At 41.4% G+C, this 13,954-nt stretch overlaps 1 protein-coding gene across 1 annotated transcript in view; it reads left to right on the forward strand.

Moving 5' to 3' along the window:
* The window catches only part of BRINP1 (BMP/retinoic acid inducible neural specific 1), a 168,929-nt gene that overhangs the window by 33,360 nt on the left and 121,615 nt on the right, over positions 1-13,954 (forward strand). Inside the window, 1 exon segment of the mRNA XM_039866755.1 lies at positions 11,416-11,683. Within this exon segment, the coding sequence (XP_039722689.1) occupies positions 11,466-11,683 (218 nt within the window). The 5' untranslated portion in view covers positions 11,416-11,465.

Below are 13,954 nucleotides of genomic sequence, written 5' to 3' on the forward strand. Positions count from 1 at the left end.
GCCTTTGATGAGTAAATGCTAAAATTTAGGTTTGGATGGAAACTTAAGTGTTTTATTTATTTGCTCCACTGAATATTAAGAATAGATTAGCCACAGGGAAGAATTTAGAGCCATTAACTCAGCAGAACACTGCTTATTTATTGAACAATTACATTTTGAGCCCCGGTGCAATGCCAGTTATCCTGTGTTTGGCATCTCATTCTAACTCCAGGCTCTTCAGTACGCCTCTGGAGGGAAAGCAGCCTCTCCTTACTCATCTCTGTATCCCATGCACTATCCAGTTTAGTACTCTTTGCATAATTGATGGGTTTGCATGATTCCACGCCTTCTGCTCACACTAGGACCATTCCCTGAAAAGCCTTCTATGAAGTCCTTTTCTCTCTCTTCAGCTGGAAATCACTACTGAACCATTAGAGGGCCCGAGGAAAATCTCGGTGTCCCTGAGACATCTTGAACTGGCTCTGTCTGAGTTACTTTTCCCTGTTCCAACAACACTTTGTTCAGGTCTCTGATAAAACTCAATCCATTATTTTCCAATTTGGATTGATCTCCCTTCCCAGCTTAGGGCTCCCTAAAGCCATGAACACATTCTTATTTTTCTCTGATTTCCCAATGCCATTCTTTCAATCAGTACTATTTTTTTTCTCTCTTTCATATTTTTCCTTTCTTCTTTAATTTTGCGTCTGTCCTCTGAGTGTATGAATATCCTTATACTTCTAGGAAGAATCCTCCATTGACCCTTTGCTTTCTTCTCTGGTGGAGAAGCATTGCCTACTGCTTTTTTGATATTTCCTTCTTTGCCAAGTACTCTACACTCTATGCCTTCATTTATTCCTGTCCCATTTATGCCTGGATCTCTTTCAGTGAATCTCCAGTTTTCATCAAGGCATTGAAAACTGACTACCACCTCTGGATTCCTAAGTCCAGTAGGCATTTTGAGTCCTTATCACATCGGGCCATTCTAGCTTTTTTTGAACTTGAGGCCCTTTAGATGTTTCTGCTCCTCCAGCTCCGTTGATATTATTCTCTCACGGTTCCCCTCCTGCTGCTCTTCCAATCCCTTCGTATTTACTTTGCGGGATTCTTTTCCTTTTCATCTTGCCTAACTAGGAGCATCACTCTCATTTTGTTTCCATCACTCTCGTCGCACACATATTCCACTGGGTGTTCTCATCTACTTTCAGAGCTCTAAACACCACTGGTTCATACTGCCTCACAAATCTCTACCTCTCGTTTTGGCTTCTCTTTGATTTAGACTCGAGGATTCTGTAGCCTACTGGAAATTCTGACTTGAATGTTCAACAGACACCTCGAACTCAGCACATCTAAGGAGGAAATTGTCCTCCTCTGCTCTAAACCCATTCCTTTTTCATTATTATTATAATGAATGACACCAACATTAACCTAATTATCAAACCAGCGCCGAGTCCTTATAGAGATTTTTCTTCCCTCACCCCACTCACCCAGTCACCAAATCTTGCTAATTTTACCTCTCGGTTTTTAAAAAATTTCTATCAAATATAAGATGTTTTGTACAGACCATATCTAACCTAGACTACTGTGATAGCCTGCTCAATTTTATTCTGATTCCTTCTTAAATCTATCTACTACCCCTCCAGTCAGAGTAATCCATCTAAAATGAAACTCTAACATAGAATTCCTCTTTGTAAAAGCCTTCAGTGGATCCTCATGATCCCACAGGGCTTATCCCAGCTCTTGATCTGTCCAGATAATTTATTCAGTAAGTCGTGATGTAGTGCCTACCATATGATTGGTTCCAGATCCTGGATATACATGGTGGGGAGCAGGGGGAAGAACCAACTTCTTTAAGAAACCGCCATTCGCGCATAAATATATGATTGTAAAATGACCCCATTTAGCTCATTTGATTCATCTCCTGACACTCCCCCCAAATTCCCACTGCACTAATTTTCAACTGTTTTTAGATCTTATATTCATACCACACTCCTCATTCTTCTCACATATTTTGTCCTCACTTGGAATGCAGGGCCTACATTTTTGGCACCTCACGGGTGCTTCTTTATTTTTTAGGGCCTTGCCTGGGTGCCGTCTCGAGGAAGCATGCTCTGAGACCCTAGAGTGGGCGTCACGCTCCACAGAACACTGGGTGTACCCTGTCTTTGCCCTATTATCTTATATATAAATTACCTGTTTTTTTGTTCATCTCCTACTTCATACTGTGAGAACTAATTAAAATAATAGGGACTCAACAAATATTTGTTGAATTTTGTCAAATAGAGCCAGAAAAGACATTCAGAATGTTAACTTCACTTTCCTTTTTGAAAGATCTCCTGCAAAGACTATTGATAATTTTGAGGGAAAGCTTAAAAGGCAGTTTCCCTGAATTTTGATCATCACATTTCTAAATGTGGTTTCAGATGAAATATGTATGAAGAAAAAGATGCTATACATAACATAAATATATTGCTAATTACAGAAAAAATAGTATTTAGGATCTCTCTAAAATCACAAAAATAAGTATTCCCCACATTTCAGTATTCTTTCAGAGTACTATAATCTTTTCTAGCTTCAACATTTTCAGAAGTTTTACACCTCAGTTTAACTTATCAGCTATTCTCTTCATTAACATCTTTACAATTAATTTCTGGTGGTTCATAATTGTCGAAAACAAACAAACAGAAAACTACAACTAAGGATGATGCAGTTTCTTAGATTAGTCTATTAAAGCATAGAACGTAGAATTGGCTTAGGTAAAAGTTTAATTTTGTCATTTTTAAATAATGTGACAGAACAATAACCAGATTTTTTTTTTTTTTTGAAGAGTCCCAGTCACATCATCTGCAAAATAGAGATGATGCTGTCTATCTATCTCACAGAATTGTTCCGTGGATTCGATGTCATGGGGAATGAGGAAGTCTGGCATAGTTTCTGTCATATAGTAGGGGCACAGTGGTCTTTCACCTACCCTTACAAATGCATTTAAAATATAACGCGAAGCATTACTAGCCTGTCGTAAAGTTAAGAAGTGGGGATGGACATCACAAGAAGAGGAAACGGTATTAAACAAAGGCAGTGAGACGTGACATTTATAGTGCGTTCAGTCAATGCACTTGGGGAGAGAACAGATGAATTGAGGGCAGGAAGTGGAAGAGAAGAAATAGGAGAAGGTGAATATACGAAGAGTCCAGCTCATGAACATTGATGAATGCAAGACTAAGAAGTAGGGCAATCAATAGGGAATTACTGAGTCTGTTTAATGATGAGAGTGTCGTGGTCCTGTCAGTATTTAGAAAAATTGCTCTGGCAACCAGAGTGGTTCTTAGGATGGAGGTGGCAGGGGTACATGAAGCAGGAAGATTATGAGAGTCCGAGTGAGGGAGAGCCATGTTTTGAATGACAGATATCAAGAGAGGATGGGCTTAGGAAAGGGATGTGTCTAAGGTAAAGTGTATAAGGAGGAAGGAAGGGAAAAAATGCAGGATTACTCTGAGGTTTGCAAAGAAGACAGGAGGAGGATAAAGTTGTCAAAAGGAGTGGATGAAAATGAAGACAAAGTACATTGACAGGGTGTGGAGATGGTGTGGGGGGAGGTAGTTTAATAGGCTAGGGCAGGAATTTAGGAAATGTCCTAGGCCTCTCACAGGCATCGTTTGGGAGATTGCGTGGTTCATTTGAATGGAGAATACCAGGGGAAGGAGAACTTTGAGAGAGCAAAAATGGCTTTAGTTTGAGATATTTTGAGTTTGAGAACCCTGTGGGATTTCCTAGAGATGTTGATTATGTGTTTGAAAATAATAATATAAAGTATACAAATTATACTTTTCCACTTCCTACCCTAAACCACTTACTCCAGTGGTTTCTAGACTTTTTTTTGTTGTAATTATACACATAACATTCAGTAAAATTTTTGATGATATACTTTCCTATGAATGTATGAATTCTTAACACATTACCTTCAGTAGCTAATATCACAATTCCCCAGTGCGCTCCAGTGTTCACTTAGAGCAAAGATCGGCATTAATAATTGCATATATAAATCCATATTTTAATTAGTCCTCTCGATCATCTTGAATTGTTTTTGGCCAATTCTTCGCAAACCTGATTAGATCCTCGTTGTTTTGATTTAGCCTTGTAGTGTGGCTGATCCTCTGCCATTTCCTTGTTGATGCTGGCCTGAATTGTTATCACTGTTGTCATCCACAGTTTCTTTTGAATCCACTTGCCCATTTTGTGAGAGTTGGTTTGGTTAAATTAGATAATATAATTCTAACTTCGTATCAGTAGGCACAGATAAAATGCAAGGCACCACCTGATACACTGTAAGTGAAGGGACGATGGAGCCCAGCCTCTGCAAGCTCTAAGGCTCCCCTCTTCACTCGAGTGTCTTTGGTGACTTGTGAGTGTCTGATATTTGGGCTAAATGTTGAAATAGATAATAAACATGTATACTAGAAGTTCTGATTTTTTTTTTTCCTGCTCTGTGTACCCTGATTAGTAAATTCTAATTGAACTTCATTGGACTTTCACGTTGAACTTGGCACTGAGTTAACTATTTTAACAAATCTTTATTCTGACCAAACAGATTCACGGAGTAAGATCAGACAAAAAAAAAAAAATCCTTGGTTCTTGTTTTACACTGTTTAAACTGATTCCTGGATCAGGTGTCCCTGACTTTTGGGTGAAACTTAAGACACATCCATGATTTTTTCAAATAACATTCAACACTTTTTCTATTCACCTCGTATCTTAATATATAAAGTCTTGATTTAGTACTTTATGTTCCAGTTCAGTATATTGTAACAAATCAAATTCTGTTTAAAGTGGACTTCGCTCTTCCTCCAGATTCCATCTTTCCTTAATTTATGATTTTGCTATATCTCCTCTGTCTTGCTAACCTTGATCTTGACTTCTTCAGGGTACAGGGTTTGGTCAAGGATGGAGAGGTAAGGAGGTAGCAAGAGTCTTCCTTAACTAGTACCTTCTCACCAACTTAACATTGGTGCTCTGAGGACTTGTTGGGCGTTTAGTGCTAACGTTTTTCACATGCAGCATTTTGGGGGGTAGCTGGAGCTTCTCATTTTCTCTGTGATCTCTTAGTTGTGATTCCTTTGATGAAGGAACACGCATCTCCTTTCAGCTGCTTGCCGACCAGTCATTCCTGAGATCCTCGGTAAATGGCAGGGTGATTCCAGTTTTCTTTTGCTGGGACCCTTTTCCCTGCAGGGTGGGGTCTAGGGCATCCTCTCTTGGCTTTCTCTTGCATGTGGCCCCCCTCTGATCATGGGGGACACAGTTCTTTTACACATGAGTTGAGTAATTACTTTCCAAATTGCAGCCTCGACTCTGCCACCAGGTTCCAGCCTGCGCCTCTCTAGATTTCCCTCTTTGGGATTCTCTTTTTAGAATTCTCTGGCGTAAGTCAGATATACCAATGTGCCATGTTCCTCCAACTTCCTGGGGACATTTATCCTGTTCCTTGAGTGGTCTTGTCGAAGCTCAAGGTGAGGGGCTTATTCCCTGACTCTTCTCCAGAGTCGTTTTGGGAATGGGCAGGAGTATTCACAGTAGGCTGTCCATCCTCACTCAAACTCCATTCGTGACCCCAGCATCTGACTCTTTGTGCCGTCATGTGGCTGCAAGGTCGAGAATCTCAAAAAGCCCATTTTGGCTACCTTTTTGGAAGTCCTTCATAGCGATCACTCACCTCTCTTTAGAATATGATATCTATTGTTTTGGGCTTTGGCTGAAACAGAGTCTAAAATAGTTGTATGTAAAATCCTACTAAATCCTTATCTGAACTCTAAGAGGTATTCATCTATCCTCCTGTTATTACCCACATTTTACACATGAGGAAACTGAGGCACAAAGGGGTTTATCAATGTGCTCGAGGTCACCAAGCTTTGTAGGTTCACATCCCTGGTGAGAAGTCTTATCTGGAGACCCAGGCTTCGAAGTTGAAGCCTGCCTGAGGTTATCAGGTTGACCTTGGCTCAAGGTACCATGAGTGATCACAGATTGGGCTACTTATTTAGGGATCCCGAGGTTGGACGACAGAGGAGACACATCCTTTCATCTCTGCCCCAGCATATGGGCGGTTGTCCAGCATTCCATGGAGAATGAGAGAAGGAGCTTGGTGGCACTACTGCCAGAAGGCTCCTCTCTCTCATCTCTTCTTCCTGTGTGTATTCCTCGGATGTAAATAATTGACAGTGGCGACAATTAGAGAGTGTGCTCTGTGTGGGATGAATCTGATTCCCTTAATAACACTGCAGGCTTATATATACAGCACGGTTTAGCCAAGGGCCCCACGTGCTCTCCACGCTTCGGCCTGCACCAGCTGCTCCATGTTCACCAGGGCACCCCGCAGCAGCAGGCCTGTGACTCACAGAAGGTCACAGCGGGTCAAGGGCAGCACTCAGAATAGAACTAGCCTCTCTTTTACAGGCTCTCAACTCCGGCGGTTGAAAGTTCCCTTTATGAATTTGGGGGAGAAAAACAGTTCTGAAAAAGCATGGTAAGAGATATCCAGAGGCTGTCTCTAGGATGTGAAGACTGGGAGGTGTGGCCCTTGAGTGAGGAAGTGTTTATTGATGTTTATTGTTTTGAAGGGAGGAAGCAAGTGCACAGTGCCTCAACCAAACAGTTGTAGGGGAGAGTGAGTTGGGTTCTCCAAATGTTGATAAAAATGTGGAGATGGATGAGTGACCTTCTCAGACACTGTCGTAGAGCAGAAAAGGCTCAGTCTAGCCCTACACTATCCAATAAAAATAGAATGCCATCTACAGGTGTAATTTTAAAGTTTTAGCAGCCACATTTAAACAATTAAAAACAAACAGGTGGAATGCATTTTAATAATATATTTTATTTAATCCAATTCATTTAAAATAGTAATATTTCAACATTTAACCAATATTTTACATTCTGCTCCTCCTACTAAGTCTTTGAAATCTGATGGGTGTGTGTTTTATATTTACAGCATCTCTTGATTCGGTCTAGGCACATTTCAAGTGCTTGAGAGCCGCATGTGGTCAGTGGCTCCTAAAATGGACAGTATAGACTACAGTTCTAGCTCTGCCATTTGCCAGCTCTGTGGTGTTGACCTAGTTACTTAAAGTGGGGACCATAACTTCTCATGATATGACAACAAGGTCACACCTATAAATCAACGAGTGGGTTTCCTGGCACATAGTAAATGCTCAGTTAATGCATGATTTCTTCCTCCAACTGACTTCCATGGCAACTAAACTGTAAGCTCCCTGCAGGAGATTGAAATGAAACTTGATCTCTGACTACATCCGGAAGTAAACCAGGGCTGACCCTCTCTCCTTCCCTTTCTTCCACTGAGATTTCTTCTCTCCCAGGCATCTGCACCGCTCGCTCCTTCACTTCCTTCAGGTTCTGCTGCAAAACCACTTAATCAGAGAAGCGTTTCCTGAACATCTTGTGTGTAAAGCAGCACGCTCACTCTCAATCCCCTCTTACCTGCTTTGATTTTTTTTTTTTTTTAGAGCACTCCTCACTGTCATAGATAAGTTACTGCTCATTTATTTATTCCTCCCAACCCAATAGAAAATAAGCTTCCGGAAAGCCCTGGCTGCTCTGTTTACTATTTAATTTCCAGCTAAATATGTTAATAAATGAATAAATGAATTTATCGAGCATCCCCAATGCTTTGTCCTTAGCGTATAGCACCAACATGAAATATGTAGTTTCAGATTCATGAGGGGGGGAGAGAGAGAGAGAGAGAGAGAAATATGTGTGATCAAATAAATGCCTCATGGCCACTTATTCCTAGTAAAACCTCTGCCACCCTCTGTTCTACCCTGGGCACACGTCCCATCAGTCTGCCCCCTGCCACCCCGAGACTTGTTTTATGCCATTCGCTCCGCTGGAATTCCCTTTACCTCATCTCTTCTTGATAAAACCTGACGTGCTTTTTAAGGCCCTGCTCAAATATCACCTCTTCTATGGGATCCTTTTCAGATGTCTTTGTTGAAAACATTATTCTCGACCTCTATTTCTGTGTTGGACATTTTTCCTTTGTTATAGTATTTACGACAGTATATTTCATATTAGAATTTTGTGTGCATGGGTGTGACTTCATGATATTTTGAGCCTCTGGAGGGCACGACCTGATTTCATCACTCAGGTGGGATGAGGGTGGGGATGTAGTGGAAATTATGCAGACTTCATAATGAGATATACATGGGTTAGAACCCTGAAACTAATACTTCAGAGTTGTGAGCTTGGAAAGGTTATTCAATGTCTTCAAGTCCTTTCACTCATCTGTGAAATGGGAAAGCTGTGGCCACCTCGTGGGACAAAGCTTTGTTGACATCTGCTCTGTACTAGATGTTTTGACTGCTACTAAGAGAACAGACACAAGATCTGAGCACATAGTAGGTGCTCAATAGATAGCAGTCCTGTGACTCTTATGTGACTCTGAGTCTCTAGGATGGTTGATGCTAATATGGGCTTGTTTATGGAGTGGGAGTCACAGTGTCTGTCATATGACAACATTTAGGTAACATAGCAACTAGTCCTTGTTCTTGCTCAAGAAAATATCCACTTCTATTAAAATGCACCTTATAGGAACTTTTATTTTCATTTTTAGTGTTCTGTGGATTATGTTGATTTTCTGAGTCAACAGAGGTATATTAAGACTTCGTTCATGAAGCATTCGCTCATCTCTACTTGCTCACAGGCCCAACAACAGAGGAGATTCAGACACAACCATATATACCCACTGCCCTGTTGAAACAGTGTGGCAGAATGAAAACCTAAGAGGACAGGAGGCTAGCCTAACTGGCCTCTCAGGTCACGGTCTGTTCAAAATAAAAAAGATTGGATTAGAGCAGGGTTTAACTTTTGCACCAATGCTATCTGGGTCCACTATTCTTTGTTGTGGGGACTGTCCTGCGCATTGTAGGACGTTAGCAGCATCCCTAGCCTCTACCCACTGGATACCAGTAGCACCTTCTCAGTCATGACAATCAAAGATGTCCCTTGGGGGTGGGAGCAAAATGGCCACCACTGGAAAAGCACTGGATTAGATCTTTCACTTGTCAGCTAATTCTAAGACTGTAGGCTAATGTCTCACTTTCTTGCATGCACGCGTGCGTGTGTGTACACACACACACACACACACACACACACACACACACACACACACACACACTGCTGTTCCACATATAGCTTCATTCCACTTTGGAAAGCTGTAATGTTCTGAATCCTGTTTTCTTGCAAACAGTCTAACAGCCAAGCACTCTCTCATGGGCTCCCACCCCGCACCCACTTACAGCATAAGCCATGTGGAAGGGCTGTATGGGTGACATGCTGCGATTTCAGTGTGTTGTAGCCCCCCACCGGGATCTCTGAACAATCGCCTCCACCCCCCGCTTGCCACTCAGGTGGGCTCCGGCAGGCAGTTTGGCAGCTGTAGCTGTTAACAGTTCTGCACTCAACATGTATGGCTTTGTTTTAGGCTCTGAACAAAACTTCAGGCCTCAGCTTCTGACAGCCCACTCCTCTGCTCACATGCCTCTCTCCTTTGCCCCTGACAGCTGGGGCTTGCAGTGCCAAGCAGATTTCTGTAGCTACTCATAATAAAATAGTACGATTGGGCAACAGAGGGAAATATCCAATTGAGTAGGAAATTTCCATCTCTCTCTTTTTTTAATTTTCTTTTTAGCTTTACTTTGTTTCTATTCTCAGTTGGAAGAGTAGACAAAGAAGATATCATATCTTTTCATGTTTATACATATTTTTAAACTTGACAAAACGTTTCTGTCCTTGCCACAGTTTTAAATGGTAGAAAAAAAAGCCTGAGATCTAGAGAGAGAACATGACTATCCAGAATCACAGAGCTAGCCATGTGTAGAAACAGTCTTTGAAAGGTTCTTGCCAGTTAAAGGCTCACAGCCCAGTGAGCAAGGCAGACACAGAAACAATTAAGCATAATAACAGACAATAAGTACTAACGTGCAGTTATGTAAAGTGAGCAACTAGAGCAGAGAATGAGAGATCAACTGACACTTTTTCAGAGAAATAGAAAAAGGAAATGACCTTGGAGGACCTGACTCAGATGGCCACCAAAGGATAAACAGGACTTAGCTGGGCGGCGAGAACAGTATCAGCAAAGACACTCCCAGCAGAGACTGAGTGGACATCATCGGTACCAACATCATCATCATGATTGTCCTCACCATCACCGATTTCATTTACTGAGTACTTACTAAATGCCAGGCACCGGGTAAAATACTTTACGCAAATTGTGTCATTTGATTCTCACGTTAGTTCTGGATGTAGGTGCTCTTGGTAACCAGAGTTTGCAGAGGGGGAAACTGAGGTTAAATGACTTGCCTGAAATCATACTCTTTATAACCAATGGAACGTGGATTCAAAGCTGTCATTCGACATGGAATAAGATCAGCTCTTCTAGAGTGAGTGGGATGGGGGACCCAGATGACACGCTGTTAGGCCAGTAAGTGGAATGCTGATGAAATGATAAAAACAAAATCTGTATGTTTTCCAAAGGCTGGGCATGACCTTGTGGTCTCTCTTCCCTCTCCTTCCCACGAGGGGCCTCTCCCTAAGCCCTCCCTTGGTTGGAAGCATTTCTCCAACATGGAACCACTGTGCCGTGCTACCAAAGAGGTGGACAAGACTCCTCCTAGTTCCTTGTCCATTAGTTTCCCTTCTGAACACCAGGGAGCCTTGAAACTCCTTGGGGTGAAGAAGACATTCCACCGAGCACTGGCTACGTGGACTCCAACTAACTCTTCATTTGTGAGGTATTCAACCCAGACAGTCATGGTCATGATCCAGCCTAAGACTTGGTGCACTCATGTGGTGATACAGAAGCAAAGTGTGTACTCAGTAGGTACATGTCTTTGTCAGAGGAGGAGAAAAAAGAAGTCCCATCTACCGAGTTCCTGTCATAAGAGTCAAGTCGTCTGTGAAGATGCTAGGTAGACACTTGAGTTCCGTGTCCACGCCCTTTATGGGCTGTAGGAGACTCTGTAGGAGACTCTGCATTCATTCATTCCGTTCATTCTTTAAACACACGTGCCTCGAGCACCTATGATGTGCCAAGTGCCAAGATATAGACACGGAAGCCCATCCTCTGTTTTACAGATGAGGAAACTACATCCCAAAGAAGTTAAATAGTTTGTACCTGTTGTCCGCAAAGTGGGAATGTGGGCCCAGATCTCCAGAGATGTCACACTCTTAACCAGACACTGTACTAAATTTTGTAAACCTTAAAGCATTCTGCTGATAATCAGGTATGTGTGATGAAGATGTGCTAATACCATTTTTTCCTTTGTCTTTCTCTCTCTTCCTTTTATTTTATTATTATTTTTTTCTTTGTCACTCCTCTTCCTCTCTCCTTTGCTTTCTCTCTTTCTTTCTCTCTCTTTCTTTTTTCCATAGGACTCCACAGAATGGAGCAAGAATGAGAGGAAAAAGGCCGGCAGAAAAGCATGAACTGGAGGTTTGTTGAGCTCCTCTACTTCCTGTTTGTATGGGGCCGTATCTCAGTGCAGCCCTCCCACCAGGAGCCAGCTGGGACAGACCAACATGTCTCCAAGGAATTTGATTGGCTTATTTCAGACAGGGGGCCTTTCCACCACTCCAGGAGCTACCTATCCTTTGTGGAAAGACACCGTCAAGGATTTACAACCAGATATAAAATATACAGGTAAGATCTCAGCTAAGCTAGTCCTTGCCTTTCATTGATAGGGTGCTTTTAGGAGTCATTCATTGGCATGGGCCTTGCTATTTGGGAGAGCGTCTGGGCCAAAGGATCATGATCCTTCAGCAACAGACAGTTAATCATTTTTCGCTTTTCTTTCTTTTACTGTACAAGAGATTAACAATCACAAGGAAAAGAACAAATAGCTCGTATTTATTGAGTACTTATTGTGCGCTAGGCATGATACTTGGTACTTTGCATATATTATCTCATTTAAACCTTGTACTAACCATCAGAGATAGGTTCTGTCTGTGTTCTCCACTTTAGAGATGGGGTAGCTGAGTTTCAGCTAGGTGCAATAACTCGTCTAAAGTCACATCATCAGTGAGCGGTGGGACTGGGATTCTAACCCTGGTGTATCAGCATCCATTCTCACAGTACTTTACACAGCCACCACAGGTGTAGGTAGTGTTGTTTTGCAAATTCTGTCAATGCACCCAATATCTTATCCCAATATGTGCACACATTTAGAAAGAAGGACACTAAGTGAACAACCTTTTCTTAAGCATCTCGAAACTGGTTCTTGGCTTATTGGAATCCTGTTCATCCAAAGAGGACTTAACTCAAAGTTCTTTCCTCTTCGAAACCATCTTAGAGTCTTCCCATTCCACTTGATCACCCTCTCTTTGATATTTCCACAGCTCTGTACACTTACATTTCTTTATGGTTTTTCTTTATTTCTTCTGGTTTTAAACCATTTGGAATTAGAGTGCATTTTTATATTTCTTGCTCACCTAACTGGAAACTCTTCGAGGACAGGAGATATATATATATATATATATATATAATTCATTCATTTCTGGATCCCCCAGAGTGAATTTTGTTTTGCCTTGTATCAGGAACACACAATAAATAAAGTGGACATAAATGAATTGGAGAATTGGAAAATGTGAAAACCTTTCTAGAGATGTCATCTTTGTCTTAAGGTCAAGGAGGAAGGAGGAAGGGCAAAGCCTAACACTTCTGGGCCAGGTCAGTCGAAGAGCTGGAATCATGGTAAAGGGAAGCACCCTGGCCTACAGCTGGGAAGCCATGGATTCTGGTCTTATATCTTCTATATATCTGATATGAAAACAAGCCTGTCTCTTTTGCATATTTTGTGGCATTGTGGACTAGGAATGGGTGATTCATGAAATCTCTACCAGCTGCAAGTGCCTCTGATTCTAGGCTGAATAGCCAAATCCTGGCTTAAAAGTTGAACCACTAGTGGCTGAGGTCTAGCAGTGTGCTATTTGTACAAGAGTTTACAGATGAACTTTCTGTGAGCCTCGATGAGCGGTAACTAATCAGAGTTATTGGGGAGAGGTGCTCTGGGCATGATGAAAAGCAGGAAAATGAAGATGGGGTGTGCAAGAACAGGTGAAAAAGCCCAGGGATAAGAAATATGGAGCATTTTTTCTTTCAAAAGGTAATATCAGAATTTCAAAAATAAAGTTATTGATTAAAAGGGCTACCCCTTCGGAGAACTATTTCTATATCACCCAAGAATAATAGTTATCTACTCATTTTCAAATTTGGATCTTTGACATACTTTCTGACAGAATACAGCCGTTACTATTTGTAAATATGCCTGAACCAAATACGGGTGCTCACTGATTACTTAACAGAATGCTCCAATATCTGAAGTCCCCGGTACTGGAAAAGATGCTGGCTTGTCAATATTGAATTTAGGGGAAGAGACGAAGTAGTAAAGGTCCAGATATCTTATTCTGTTCATGTTTTGTCATATAATAATAGCCTCTTGGTTTTGTATGTGGCTTTCTCTTCCATTTTAGCCCCCTGATGACACCTTAAAGTTGGGATAACTGGGGCTCATATTTCCATTTTGAAGACCAGGAGATGATTGGCTTGAATAAAGTTATGTAGTTGAGAAAAGGTGGAGTCTAGACTGGAAACAAAATCTGATTATGTCCAGTCACACAAATAAATATGCTAGAAGTAAAGGCATTCACTCATTGTTTACAAATGTTTTTAGCAACAACTGTATGCCTAACCCTGTTCTAGATACTAAAAGTAAGTTGGCCTGAATATAAATAGTCCTGATATGACACAGTGATGACCATAATGGAATTTATAAGAGAGCCATCATGCAAGTTAGATTAATGTATATTTGTGATTTCTATTGAAATAACCTAGACTTAAATGGATGTCTTGAATAGAACCACAGATACCACAAAACCACAGAATGTTCAACAGTAGCAGCCTTTAATTGAGCAC

Source organism: Pteropus medius, unplaced genomic scaffold (assembly GCF_902729225.1).
Source record: "Pteropus medius unplaced genomic scaffold, Ma_sr-lr_union100, whole genome shotgun sequence".
Taxonomy (NCBI): domain Eukaryota; kingdom Metazoa; phylum Chordata; class Mammalia; order Chiroptera; family Pteropodidae; genus Pteropus; species Pteropus medius.